General features: G+C 37.7%; 1 protein-coding gene across 1 annotated transcript; it reads left to right on the forward strand.

Moving 5' to 3' along the window:
• Nucleotides 1-321: 321 nt before the first annotated feature.
• Nucleotides 322-12615, forward strand: LOC105436696 (P-selectin-like). Its single transcript, XM_030994465.1, has 8 exons — nt 322-761; nt 1161-1313; nt 1910-2182; nt 2834-2974; nt 3283-3468; nt 4584-4760; nt 9718-9837; nt 12428-12615. The coding sequence occupies exons 1-8, from the start codon at nt 662-664 to the stop codon at nt 12598-12600; spliced, it is 1323 nt and encodes a 440-aa protein (XP_030850325.1). The 5' UTR covers nt 322-661; the 3' UTR covers nt 12601-12615.
• The last annotated feature ends 262 nt before the right edge of the window (nt 12616-12877 follow it).

The raw sequence follows: 12877 nt of genomic DNA on the forward strand, positions 1-12877 counted from the left end.
CAAATCCAGACGCAGCTTTCTGCACACTGTAGAGCCCCTTAATACCAGCCCTCACAACCAAAGGATGACTTTGTGGTCTAACCACATCCAGACCACTCCACATAAACTCTCCCTCAGCCCGAAGGAATCCCTCACATCCGGCTCCAGTGAGACTTGGCCTACCTGGCTGAGCCTCAACCGCCTAAGAACTGGCTACGGACGATGCAGGGTCCTAATGCAGAGATGGGGTCTAGGAGATGAACAAACAACATGTGAATGCGGCCAGGAACAGACAATGGAACACCTGCTTGTCTGCCCACTCCTGCCAGAGCCATGCACCCAAGATGACCTGGAAGCCGTGAATTGCCGTGCCAAAGCCTGCGTGGACCACTGGACGGGACTTGTGTAGTGACTCGTTAAGAAGAAGCAGAGAGAAGCATAGATTTTCATTTTTATCCGTGGTATTGTTTTCTGTACGATGTTTTTTTTTAAGGAAATATTTTTATAACCATATATTCGATCATATGTTTTGTATCTCAAAGGAAAGTGTGATACAGCCGATACTAGACGTTACACTGATCTCACCTGCTTTCGTACAAGTGATACATATAGGACGTGGGGGGACTCATTTGACTTCTGCTATGATAACGGGGAGCTACTTGTCACGGTAAAAAATCTTGACATGCAGAACTTTATTGCCCAATTAACCGAAGAAAACCTTCGCAGTCCTGGCTGGGTCTGGATCGGTGCAAGGGAAGGTCTAGACTGGAAATGGAGACAAAGTAAGTTCTTTATTCAATCCAGACTAAATGGGAACATGGTACGTTTGCGTAGTACATACATAGGGGAACATACATTATAGAACTTTACAACTTTGTTTAACTTTTAAAGAAATGGACAATTCACAGTTGATATTCGGTTAAGCAACGTCAGTACCTTTGACATTTTTTTTTTTTTTTTTTTTTAGGGGGGGGGGGGGGGGGGAATAGTGTTTTTGTAAACCTATGTATGATACATTGTATATAACACAATCTTGTACATCAAGAGCAAATGAGCGGATACTTATGCAGTGTCTTTTTATACCTGGTTATGCCACCCCCTACGATGAGAATTGAGAAAAATGGTTTTCTAACGCCAGTTTATAAGAGTTCTGACAGTGTTTATCGATATGTTTTAATCAGGTGACACATACATCGATCGCTTCTTTTGGGAGATAGCATACCCTGATCAAAGCTCGGGAGATTGCATCGGATTATCATATCAGAGTAACTCAGGGGAATTCGCATGGAGTCCTAGGTCACCAGGAGACGAGATTGGTTTGCTATGCCAATATAGTGAGTACAAGCAAATTTAGCTCTTACTAGAATTAATGACTTTTGTTAATGACCTCCGTTCTCGCGGCATGAAATTTACTTTCACGAATATCGGCACTCAAGTTATTGTGATTCATTAATTTTACAGGAGGAAGCTTTGGAGTATCCTAACCTCTCGCAAATTTAGAAATGTTCTTGTTTCGTATTGATTTTCTCAGGCCTACAATTTGTTACGAATATGATATTGTTACGATAACTATAAAGGTATCCCAATAAAGAGTGTTTGAATAGTAAACAAAATTAGACATTTGTAGATACACTATTAGATTTTATTCAACGACCCCGTGATATTTTCCAATTAAAAAATATTCAACAAAAACTATTATCGAACTTTACATTTCTGTACTGTGCATGCCATAACAGCATAACGTTTCCGATCCTGGCCAAAATTAAGGTTGATTAAAAACAGACATATCCTAAGGACGCTGATAATAAATTTGCAACTCTTTTTATGAGTTTGATCAACTTATTGTTTTCATGATTTATTTTTTGTTGAAGTCTTCTTTTTTGTAAAGAAAGTTCATGCATCTGTCGAATTATGCATGTGCAATCTTTAGATCAATCTTGTCAGAGTGTTGGTCTTAACCAATCCGACATGGTACTAGAATACATGGGCACCTGTTTCCAATTCCTGGATGTTTCGAAGAACTGTGATGACGGGGCTGAAGAGTGTAATGAGAGAGGAGGATTTCTGGCTGAAATACTCGATGATAGCACTAATGCTTTATTGCTGGACCGAGCCCTGTATCTGAGAGACCTAGGCGTAAACACGGCATGGTGGATTGGTGGTTATGACGTAGGCGTCGGACGGTCCTGGTATTGGTCGGATAGTACGTGATTCCTCAGAAACTATAGTGACAGTAAAATGTAATCAGTATCTGTTTATTGGAAGACTAGCATTTATCTTTGAAACAAAATCCAACAATATTAGCACCCAAAGGATATATACTGTCAACAGAAATTTGAACGGTATACTATTTGTATTCAATGCCAATATAATAAAACTTCCCATTAAATTTTGTTCCTATTTTTACACAACAATTGAAATGAGATTAGAGATATTATACGATATGAAATCAGCATCAAATGTATCGGTCATTTAGTAATTTAAAATTGAACGAATTGAGAAATAACATTTTGAAAACAATGACAAGATTTTTTAAAAGTTGAAGAAAAGAAATGATGCATTAAATGGTTTTGTAAGAAAACACGATTTTAAACTACACATTTTGCTCATTTTGCCATTTTGCTAGGCAATGTAAACAAATACCAAGAACTTACATACTCTATATCTTGTATGCTAAAAAAGACCCAAGATTTGTGTCTGGAATTCACTATTCCAAATACAGATCTGCATGTACGAGTAGAATTGAAGCTAATATTTTTACATTAAGGCTTTTTAGTGAAAAGCAGAAATCAGAGCAACTTCCTAACGCATAGAAGGACATCATATTCACCATACCATTCATCTCTTTCTTCAGAAACTCGAATGAACTATGAGGAATGGAGCGATAACGAACCTAATAATAATAACGAAGACTGTGTTGAAATGCAAAGGGAACGTCAGTACCAATGGAATGACCAAACTTGTTCAGTGCGAAGTCGGACTCTATGTCAAATTGGTGAGAAAATGTGAAATATACTTTTTGTATATCTGTTATGGGGTCATAGTAATGTACACAAATACAAACTGACTATGTTTAAGACGGTTTTTTTTTTTAAACAGATGACAACAATTTTAGCTGAAGTGATTTGAAAATATATGAGCAATCAAAAATTGTGTTTTGTTTAAAAATCATGATACATCATGTACATTATTTACAGTTTTCTTCACGTAAATGAAGGAAGGCATAGAATAAATGAATGAAGTAAATATCACAATGGATGTTTCAGTGATACGTAGAAAGAGTTTGTCTTATATATTTTCAAGGAATTCCTGCCTGCGGTGACCCAGGTGAACCTTTGCATGGTAATCGTTTACCAGACGATAGAACAACTTACTCTGTCGATGCTACTCTTCAATTCACCTGTCAGGAGGGCTATACATTATCTGGAGAAAGCATTTTAAGGTGTATGAATGATGGAGCATGGAATCATCAAAGACCATCATGTGAAGGTAAAGTGATCATAATCATGTTAAAAAAAGGAACTATGATTGAATCCTATTTACCCACAGAGTAGCCCCATCAGCATTAATACTGATCTTCCTCGTGCTATTTCAGGCCCTCGAATGATCATTACCCCTGCAATTACCAAGTGCCTATATACACCTGGCTTGATACAGGCATATGTGGATTTATTTGTTGCTAAAGGACATTTATACCGAGATGAGATACAAACCCTCAACGAATGAAATGAGAGTCAAGTGAATGAACTACTACACCATATTTCGTTTTTGAAAACTCATGTGAGATCAGTGTCAACGTTTACAGATGATTCTCCGAAATTCATGAACATTTTATGACGTCATGCTCTGAGACGGGGGTGTAAATGCTAGCGTAGTGACAATTATTTACCTCTCTTTAGTATGTTGAATAAATCTAGTCATCTGATTAGTTGAAATTGGGGTCGTGATTTTAGCCATGCCCGCCTAACAGTCAATATTTAATGAGAACGATGCCCGTTGACTCGGTTAACAGGCCGCATAGTTAAATTTGGCTGAAATCCCCATTGGCTTACGTGTAAAAAGTTTCGTTGTGCGAGCGCGGATATCATACAGTGCAGTATGTGTGCGATTCCCGAATGATCGTAACATTCAGACAAATTTCCGGCTAAGATTAACAAACAGTGTCACAGATTTTCTGTGATGTTTTAACCAATCTTTACTCAAGAAAAGGATAAGGTTAGAATTCTTTGTAGTTTTTTTTTTCGTGAATTCGGTATATAAAAGATATATAGACTGCTTTGGTGTTCGAACAGCAATGCCTCTCATAGCAGTCAATATATCTAAATATCAAACTTCAGTAATACGCTGCTGAAAATCGTTTTAATACTAAATCATGAAAAAAGGCGTCGTTGAAACTTCCGACATGATTACCGTCAATCAAAATTGTAATTCATGACGGATAACTATAATGTATGTTTATGCTAATGCTAGTGATAAATAAACAAAATTAATATAACAAATTGTACCAACACTATGTTTGGATGTCAAGAGAAACATAAGCATCCCTCAATGAACTATGAACAATGACATGATATTCATCAAGTCTTTCCTGTTTTCCTGAATAGCTGTCGAGTGTGAGGGAAGCCCACCAGAGGTCGCCCTTGCATCCACCATGATACTAGGATCAGTGTATCAAGATATAGCTCTATACACCTGTCAAGTTAGTTATATTCCTGATAGTGAACCAATTAGCTTCTGTCAGCATATAGGCACATGGAGTACACCTAACTTGACATGTAAAGGTAAGATAATATCTATTTATTAATTCTATGTTCTTAATACAGGGTAGACACTTCGGTACAATAAAAAGTTGTATTTAGCGCAGGTACATGGTTTGTTTTACCTGTCAGCTAAATATGCATTGTAAACCTTGGAATTGAGTAACCAGGGACTGACTGCTTTAAGGCCTATCCGAGAAACTGGGTAATGAGGACTAATGCCTTATTAAAGGGTGCTAGCGGATCGGCTTTCTTAAGACCTCTGCTCTAACACTGAGCTTTCGTGAATATACAAAAATAGATAGCATAGTGATGTGACTATAAAGAACAATTAAGCTCGCTGTAGCGATGATTCTAATCTAAGGCCACTGAATTTAGTTGCTAATGTCTTCCCTTGTTCGTGATATTTACTGCAAATCTGTTTTGTATTCCCAACATTCAGCCCATGTTACAGGAACCCCTGTATAAATGGAGTAGATGGTTCATCGTTTACATGTACATGTACCCAAAACTACACTGGTTCCACCTGTGATGAAGTTAAGGCATCCAAGATATATGTGTTGTGGACTAGTGGTTAGGGCTCCTGACAGTGAACACGGTACGGGTCGGGGTTCGAATCCCTACCGCATCCCAACTTCCTTTGGCAGGACATTGATCTACGCTTGCCACATTCTAACTTTTAAAAATGTAGTAAGTGGGTACGTGGTAGGATTCATTTCTTCAATGCACTGAGCAATACGCCTGCCGGAGCTACATCCGACTTAACCATTGTACTTCCCTCATGTCGTTCTTCAAAAAAAAATCTTCCACGGCCTTCAATGCAAGTACCATAACTAACTTTTACTTTAATAAACATAACCAATTTCACCACTCCAGCCCACCTGCTATTTAAATACTTTTTTTAGATTTTGAACCTACATGGTTTGTCATTCTTTCAGAGATAAGGCTTTAATACGAAACCATTCCCTTTTACTAGGCAAGCTTCTCTGCAAAGCACAGAATCACAAACAGGACCTGGAATGACATTGTATCAAGATATTAATCTTTTTTAATAACAACTGCAAAAACTTTCACAACGGCTTACTTCGAATCATAGGGTCTTTATTTATTATTTAAACATTATCTGTGATGCTACCTTGGTATTTCTAATTTATGTCATTATTTTCACTACCATCCTAGTTCCCACAACAACCTCTTCGCCTACTGTTTCTTCTCCACCAAAATCAACTTCTGCTGAAGGTTCTTCAAGTTCCATAGCAACTGTCATAGGAAGCGTTGTTGGTGCTATTCTTGTCATTGTTATCGTTATAGTTCTCATCATCACCTTATACAAGCGAAGAAGGTTAGAGAGTTACCTTGTACTTAACCCGTCCTTCTCATCAGTCCATTCTCATCGTACTCTTTCACGCAAGGGGCGACCTTCATCAGAAAAAATGTTCGTTCAGAGTCCTTACCAAGTAAGGAAGAGGGCTATATCTAAGTCTTTCTGTTCGGCATTTAAAGTCTCTCAATCTTTCACTGGGTCTCAATCGTCGATTCGTGCTCTGCATCTCTGGAAGCCAGTCGCGAAAGTGCTTGTAGAGCGATTCTGCGAACCTTAGGCAAAGATGTTCCCTTCTGTCAGAGAAGGATTGCAGACCTGAAATCTGGAGGGCATGTCCGTAGCTGTGGTATCGATCATGAAAAATGATACGGAGGGCTCTTCTCTGGACTCTCTCGATATCATTGGCCTGTTCAGATGTAATGGATGAATTCCAAACTGGAACACAGTACTCAAGCACAGGTCGAATGTAGCACGTGTAAATTGTGAGGAGATCTTCCACAGGGGCGCGATAACGCTTCAGGGCCCGAATGATGTAGAATTTTCGCGATGCCCTTCCTGTGATATCACGAACGTGGCTGTCCCAACGTAGGTTATGCTGCAGTATGACACCCAGAAGCTTGAGCTCTTTCACCTCCTGCAGAGTTGCATCATCTAACTCAAGATGCAAAGGAGGAAGTTCGGTCCGTGAGAAGGACACTCTCATCGATTTGCACTTTGACGAGTTGATGCGAAGACCGTTATCCAAACACCATTGATGGAACAGCGTTAAGGTGGAAGGCATCATGTTCCTTGACCCTCGTCTGCGGGTTTCTGCGAAGGTTATGTGATCGACGTATTTCCATCTGGATATACCTGCTGCGTCTGTCAATGCGTCATTAATCAACGCAAGGAAAATTGCTGGCCCAAGGCGAGTACCCTGGGATACACCTCCAACTGGAGTAAGAGAAGATGAAAGTACTCCGTTGTATCTTGTCATCTGTTCTCGTCCATGAAGAAAGCTACTGATCCATGGCAGCAGGGATGGTCGAGCACCCATTGCGAAGAGTTTATTTATTGCGATATTTTGATTGACTAAGTCGAAAGCTTTTGAGAAATCAGTTACAACAATGGTGGAAACAGTTTGGAGCCGATCAGCATTGGTGTGGAGGAAATGTAGAAGATTTACGAGATAATCAGCAGTGGAATTTCTTCTCCGACTTCCATACTGTTGAGGGTCAATGTTAGGTTCGATATCTGCCAGTAGTTGGCGATAGATGAAGAGTTCAGCCAATTTTGCAAAGTGGTCAGTCAGGGAGATTGGTCTCAGTTGATCTGTTGTGGGAGGAGATTTCTTTGGGACCGGAACGACAATAGATCTTTTCCACTGTGACGGGACTTTACCTTCCCTATATGAAGTGTTTATGATGTCACATATGGGTGAACTCAGCTCTGCTGCGAACTCACGAATCAGCTTTGCGGAAACTCCATCTGGTCCACAGCTTTTACCAACTGGTGTCTTTTTCAGCTCACAGTACACTTTCCATGGATGAATCTCCATGACACTTGAAGGGTTTATGGGCTGATACGCTGGTAGTTGTCGTAAGTCTAATGGGGGAACGTTTGCTGAGATGTCAGTAAAGTTGTGATTGATTGCATTAGCAATGGCCTGGCTATCAGTTATTTCCACTCCAGGAACCCTGATAACATTGAGTGGTGATGAGTTACTAGTCGCAATTTTAACAAATTTAAACCATGCACTTGGGTTCTGGTTTTTCAGTCTTTGGATCCGATTCTTGTAGTAATCTACTTTTGCTTTCTTGATTTCTCTTATGACCTTGTTCTTCAAACTGGACCACTCGGGACTGCAGCTACTGAGAGCAGCCTGTCTGCGCTTGATCAGTTCTTTTACCACTGGTGTGATCCAAGGTTTGTCCTTGCAGTGGACCTTTACTTCTCTTGATGGGAAGAATAACTCAATGGCAGAATTGAGGTCATTGTAGAAGTCAGGTATCGAAAATCGGTGACTACTCTTTTCTCTGCCGTATCCTTCTTGGATATGAGAAGAACTGGATAGGTGTAAGTGACTGGGGTTTGGGCCTATGCGTCATAGTTCTAGGATTGTGGTTCGATCCTTGAAGTTAACTCTGGGGTGGTCATTAATGGTCAAATGTTTATAATAAAAATTAATGGGATCGGTGTCTAGGAATAATGGGGTTATTTCTATGGATAATGGAGGTGGGAGAAAGGTGAATGACTGAAGGGAGGGGGAGTGATACAAGTACTACATAACAATATTGATAATATATTTATCCTTTTTACCAACATAAACATTAAAATGTTTTATTGGTTCTTCTGTAAATTCAATATCATATTTGTTCGTATCTAATTCTTTCATTTTCAGTACTTTTGTTTTATTCAAATTAATCTTTGGATCTGCAAAATATTCAAAATCGTCTCCTAAATAACATTATCTACTGAATCCATTAAATCAACACATAATGTGGTATTATCTGCAAATTGTGTTATTTTTTACTTCGCTAACCTTCTGAACTTCTATATCTTTGGTTGCAATACTAATCCCTCTTATCTTATGGTTTTCTCGAATTTTATTTGCTAGTATTTCTGCCACTAAGATAAATAACGAAGCTGATAATGGGCAGCCTTGACAAACTCCCTTTTGAATATAAAATGTTTCTGACAACGTCCATGCTGTGAATCCCTACCATCGGCATTGTTGTTTAAAGCTTTAATCCATGCTATTAAGGAACTCTTGAAATGCATACGTTTCAATGTCTCAATAAGAAATGAGTGATTTATATTATCAAACGCCTTTTTTAAATCTAAAAATAAAATGATACCGTCAATATTTGTTAATTTACAATAATCAATAACGTCTTGTACAAGGCTTATGTTTTCACTTGCAGTTCTACCCTATATAAAACCTCTTTGATCAGCTGAAATTATACCTGGCATATTTTGCTGTAGCCCTATTGACAAAACACGTTTTGCAATCTGTAGGAGAGAAATCGGTCGCCAATTATCAAGAAACTCCTTGGTGCCCTTTTTGTACAAAAGAGTAAGAATAGTTTGACGTTGTGTGAACGAGAGCCCTTGTCTCCCATACCCTTTGTTTAAATTATTTATTAACCTGTCCATTATCTGTTCCAAAAAACATTTATAACATTCAATACTCAGTCCGTCACTCCCAGGTGACTTATTTAAATTTATAGTAGACAATGCATCCGTCTCTTTTAACAGAAATTTACAGCTCTCAGCTTCCTTTTCTGTCAAACACTTCATGTTCACATTTCTGAAATAATCAAAATTATTTGCCTCACAGTCTTCTGTCTTACTATACAACATCTTATACAAATTGTTAAATCTCTTTTAAAATATATTTACTGTTTACAATTGTTTTACCACCTTTCTCTATATAATGTAACTCCTTTTTTTCCCCTCTTAGTTTCTCAAGCTGTATTATTAAGAAAGTTAGACCCCCCCCCCCTCAAAAAAAAGCAGCGATTCTGGCGTCTGTCATTTTCTGAATTAAGAACCTACGGAAAGATGAGCCTTCAGAGTAACGCATCTTTCGGAATAAATTCAGATCCTTTGGAAATATGAGCCTTTAAAAAAATACATATTAACAAATAACCGGAATTTACTATTTACATTAATTAGAACGCCAATTATGTTGGAACGCCACGGTGGAAACTGTATTCGGACAGGCCAGACTTCCGATGACTGATGTAGGAATCGTAATCGACTCGGAAGAATTGTGCCCAGATGTAGATTCTGAAGGTAGGGTAATATGTAGTTGCAGATTTTCACAATTTCCAGGTGGGGGGGGGGGGGGGATCGGGGGTGGGGTAGGGCGACTATTTCATTGGACTTTCCCTCCATGATTTCTTCAACAATGTGTTGTAACAGAATATCCAAAAATATTTATAGACCTTTTTATTCTGACATTAATAGGTAATCTATTCCAAAATTCACTGACCATAAAAGACAATGAAAGTTCTTGAAGACATTTTGTGTAACTTCTTTTTTTTTCTTGTGGAGTAGTGGAGTAGCTATGCACTATAATGCCACAGTAGTCTATTAAACCAAATAAGAGGAAAACTTTTATTAAAGGTATTACAAAGTTTCGGGAAATTTTGAAAAATGGGTGGATAGTGATTCTTTACAATTTTGATATATTTGGATGACCCTGTGGATGTATTAAAAACACTAGAATCTTTAGCCCATAAAACTCTTCTGCTTTCGAGAAAAATTGTAAATAAAGATTTATCGGTGCTCCCGGTAAATTTTGATAAATTTCAAATAGCTCCTACGGCTGTACAATGGTAGCTGCGACCATGAGAATCTCAGAATATGTAGTTGTAATAATAATAATATTTAATTTTTATATAGCGCTTAAAGGTAAAGACCAGTATTGGAAACGCCCCAATTTCAAAAAATGAAATGGAAGCTCTTATTACCAATCATGCGAAAGAATATGTTTTGACTAATACATGATGATAATAAAATTGCCGGGAAACCGCCTACTAATTGATATATTTGGTATATTAGTTTATCTACATGGTCTGTGAGAGATAAACGCACGTGTTGCGCACGTGTGCGTATAGTCTCATATACATCTTTCTGTGTACAGTGCTTGTAACTTTACGACGACTGGGTCATATATCTTATCATTTTGATGATTCCAGAACCTTGCAGTACACACCAATACTTATATGCTAGATGATCAACCTTTTCTAATCGATTCCACAACGTTTCTTTCACAATGCAATCGCATGACCATAACTGGTCTTTACCTTTAATACAAATGTCTCGACAAATGTGGTATATAATTTCTGAACGGGAATAGCTAATCGGTTGATTTTAGTCAAGAAACATTGTTTTATAGCTTAATTAATATCTTGACCTTGAGAGGGAGCTATACAACATAAAGTGTTTATTATTTACAATTTCATAACTTTAGAGTCGATTTCGACCGCGACAACGATCAGTGAATATTGTAGGATCGCATATGCTTCCAATGTGTTCATTTGAACCAAATTCACGACCCCATACCAAAACTTTGTATTACCTTTAAACATATCTAACAGGAAAGTATGAATTGATAAATCATGTAAATTATACACATTTAGGATTCGCAATCTTTTAAATATTAACATGAGTTCTCCATTCACTCAATGTTATATACAAGCCATTTTCGGTCAATGCAATATGCTTATGATAGGCTATAGCCTTAAAGGTGCTTCCCTACACCTCTATTCCGTAAGTAATTTGTGGTTGTATACAGAAATTTCACAATTTAAATAACACTTTAAAGGTAGGGTGATATCTAAATATAAGTTGATTCCTGTTGATGTGCAGGGCTGCCTACAAGTCATATTTTGTTATTAAAACACCTAAATATATTTCATAGATTTTTAAAATACTTGAAACAATAATTTCTCTTACCTGCTAAGCTCCACCCTAAAAAAAGCTCCAGATCTCACTCATCTTGTGACATCATCTGTCAATCATAAGTGAGCTAATAAAAGACAGTGCAAGCTCAGCATATGCTCACAAAAGACTTGTATTATTTCATACAATACCTCCACATTACCTTTCTTTCCCTGGTGAGAGCTGACCACCTGTTTACAATAGACCATACAATACCATCATATGAGTTGCTATGTCAGACGTGATGTGAGTTTTTTAAGGGTGTAAATGAAGGAGCTTTCCTTCCTCGACCATTCGTAGTTTCCACTGTTTCATAGTTTAAAAAATAAAAATGAACATAGATTAAACCAGTGTGGATGAAAACTTTTACCAAAGAAAAACAAAATCAGAAAGAAATTGAACACACAACTTATACAAAAGAACAGTGATTATAAATTTCACTTCACGTTACCAATTTCGAAACGTCCATTATGTTTTTCGATTAAATTGCTCTTACTTAATGAACGACACAATGTACTGCACAGAAGTGGACTCAAATTTTTCAGCGATATTTGCACTTTCTCTAAAAGAAGAGCCTAAACTGCTTTGGGTTCAAGAATCAATCGATGGTACTGAAACGGAGAAACAGTTAATTCTTAAAATGGATTGTAATTAAATCTTGATGTTGAATGGCAGGGATTTCATTTAATGATTTTGTTTGCAAATGTTGGCATTTAATTTTTGTTTCAGTGTTATTTCCCCGACACAACTGCTACACAACGCATCATTTGCTTGTCTAATTTTGTTTTCTAAATTATTATGTTACCATTTTTCATAAGGAAAAACATCAATTTCACACTGTTTCATCATGATTGGTAGCAGAGATAGCAAATCGTATTCAAATGATGTTTGTTAGCTTCTTTTTCCTTTATTTGTTAAATCATGTTATTTCTTTTAGGCCTTGCAGCACCAATTATTAGAGCTGTTTGCCAAGTTTCTAGTGACGGCGAAACTTATTGGAACTCCAGTATAAGATGTCAAGAGAATATCACTCGAGAATTAAGGAGAATATTGATGGCAAGTTACATCTTGATTACTTTGGATGCTCTTCCAGTTGTTATGAAGAGGTAGACCGCGGCGTAGACCGTGGCGATTTGTATAAGCCTGTAAATGAATGGCAACTGCGCGCAACAGAGCTTATATGGCTTTCTCAGTTCTTCCCATCTTCGGGTTACACGAACTTTGGCGACTAATCAAGCCCTATCCTCAGACTGGTCTGGCTTATGTTTGTGAAGAAAAAAAATCCGTCCTTGTCTAGTTTAACTGACACTTTTTGACAAGCCTAAACATCAAATCCACGAGAATTGGCGTCCTGACCCGACTTTTTTTTAAATACGATATAAATACT

The sequence above is a fragment of the Strongylocentrotus purpuratus genome, unplaced genomic scaffold (assembly GCF_000002235.5).
Source record: "Strongylocentrotus purpuratus isolate Spur 01 unplaced genomic scaffold, Spur_5.0 spur5_contig_851, whole genome shotgun sequence".
Taxonomy (NCBI): domain Eukaryota; kingdom Metazoa; phylum Echinodermata; class Echinoidea; order Camarodonta; family Strongylocentrotidae; genus Strongylocentrotus; species Strongylocentrotus purpuratus.

What these genes read in the sequence shown, in the direction of transcription:
- LOC105436696 (XM_030994465.1), top strand. Translation starts at nt 662, where the DNA reads ATGCAGAACTTTATTGCCCAATTAACCGAAGAAAACCTTCGCAGTCCT. An exon ending in AGACTGGAAATGGAGACAAA is followed by an intron (nt 762 to 1,160) that starts GTAAGTTCTTTA and finishes TGTTTTAATCAG; the next exon opens with GTGACACATACATCGATCGC. An exon ending in GTCCTGGTATTGGTCGGATA is followed by an intron (nt 2,183 to 2,833) that starts GTACGTGATTCC and finishes CTCTTTCTTCAG; the next exon opens with AAACTCGAATGAACTATGAG.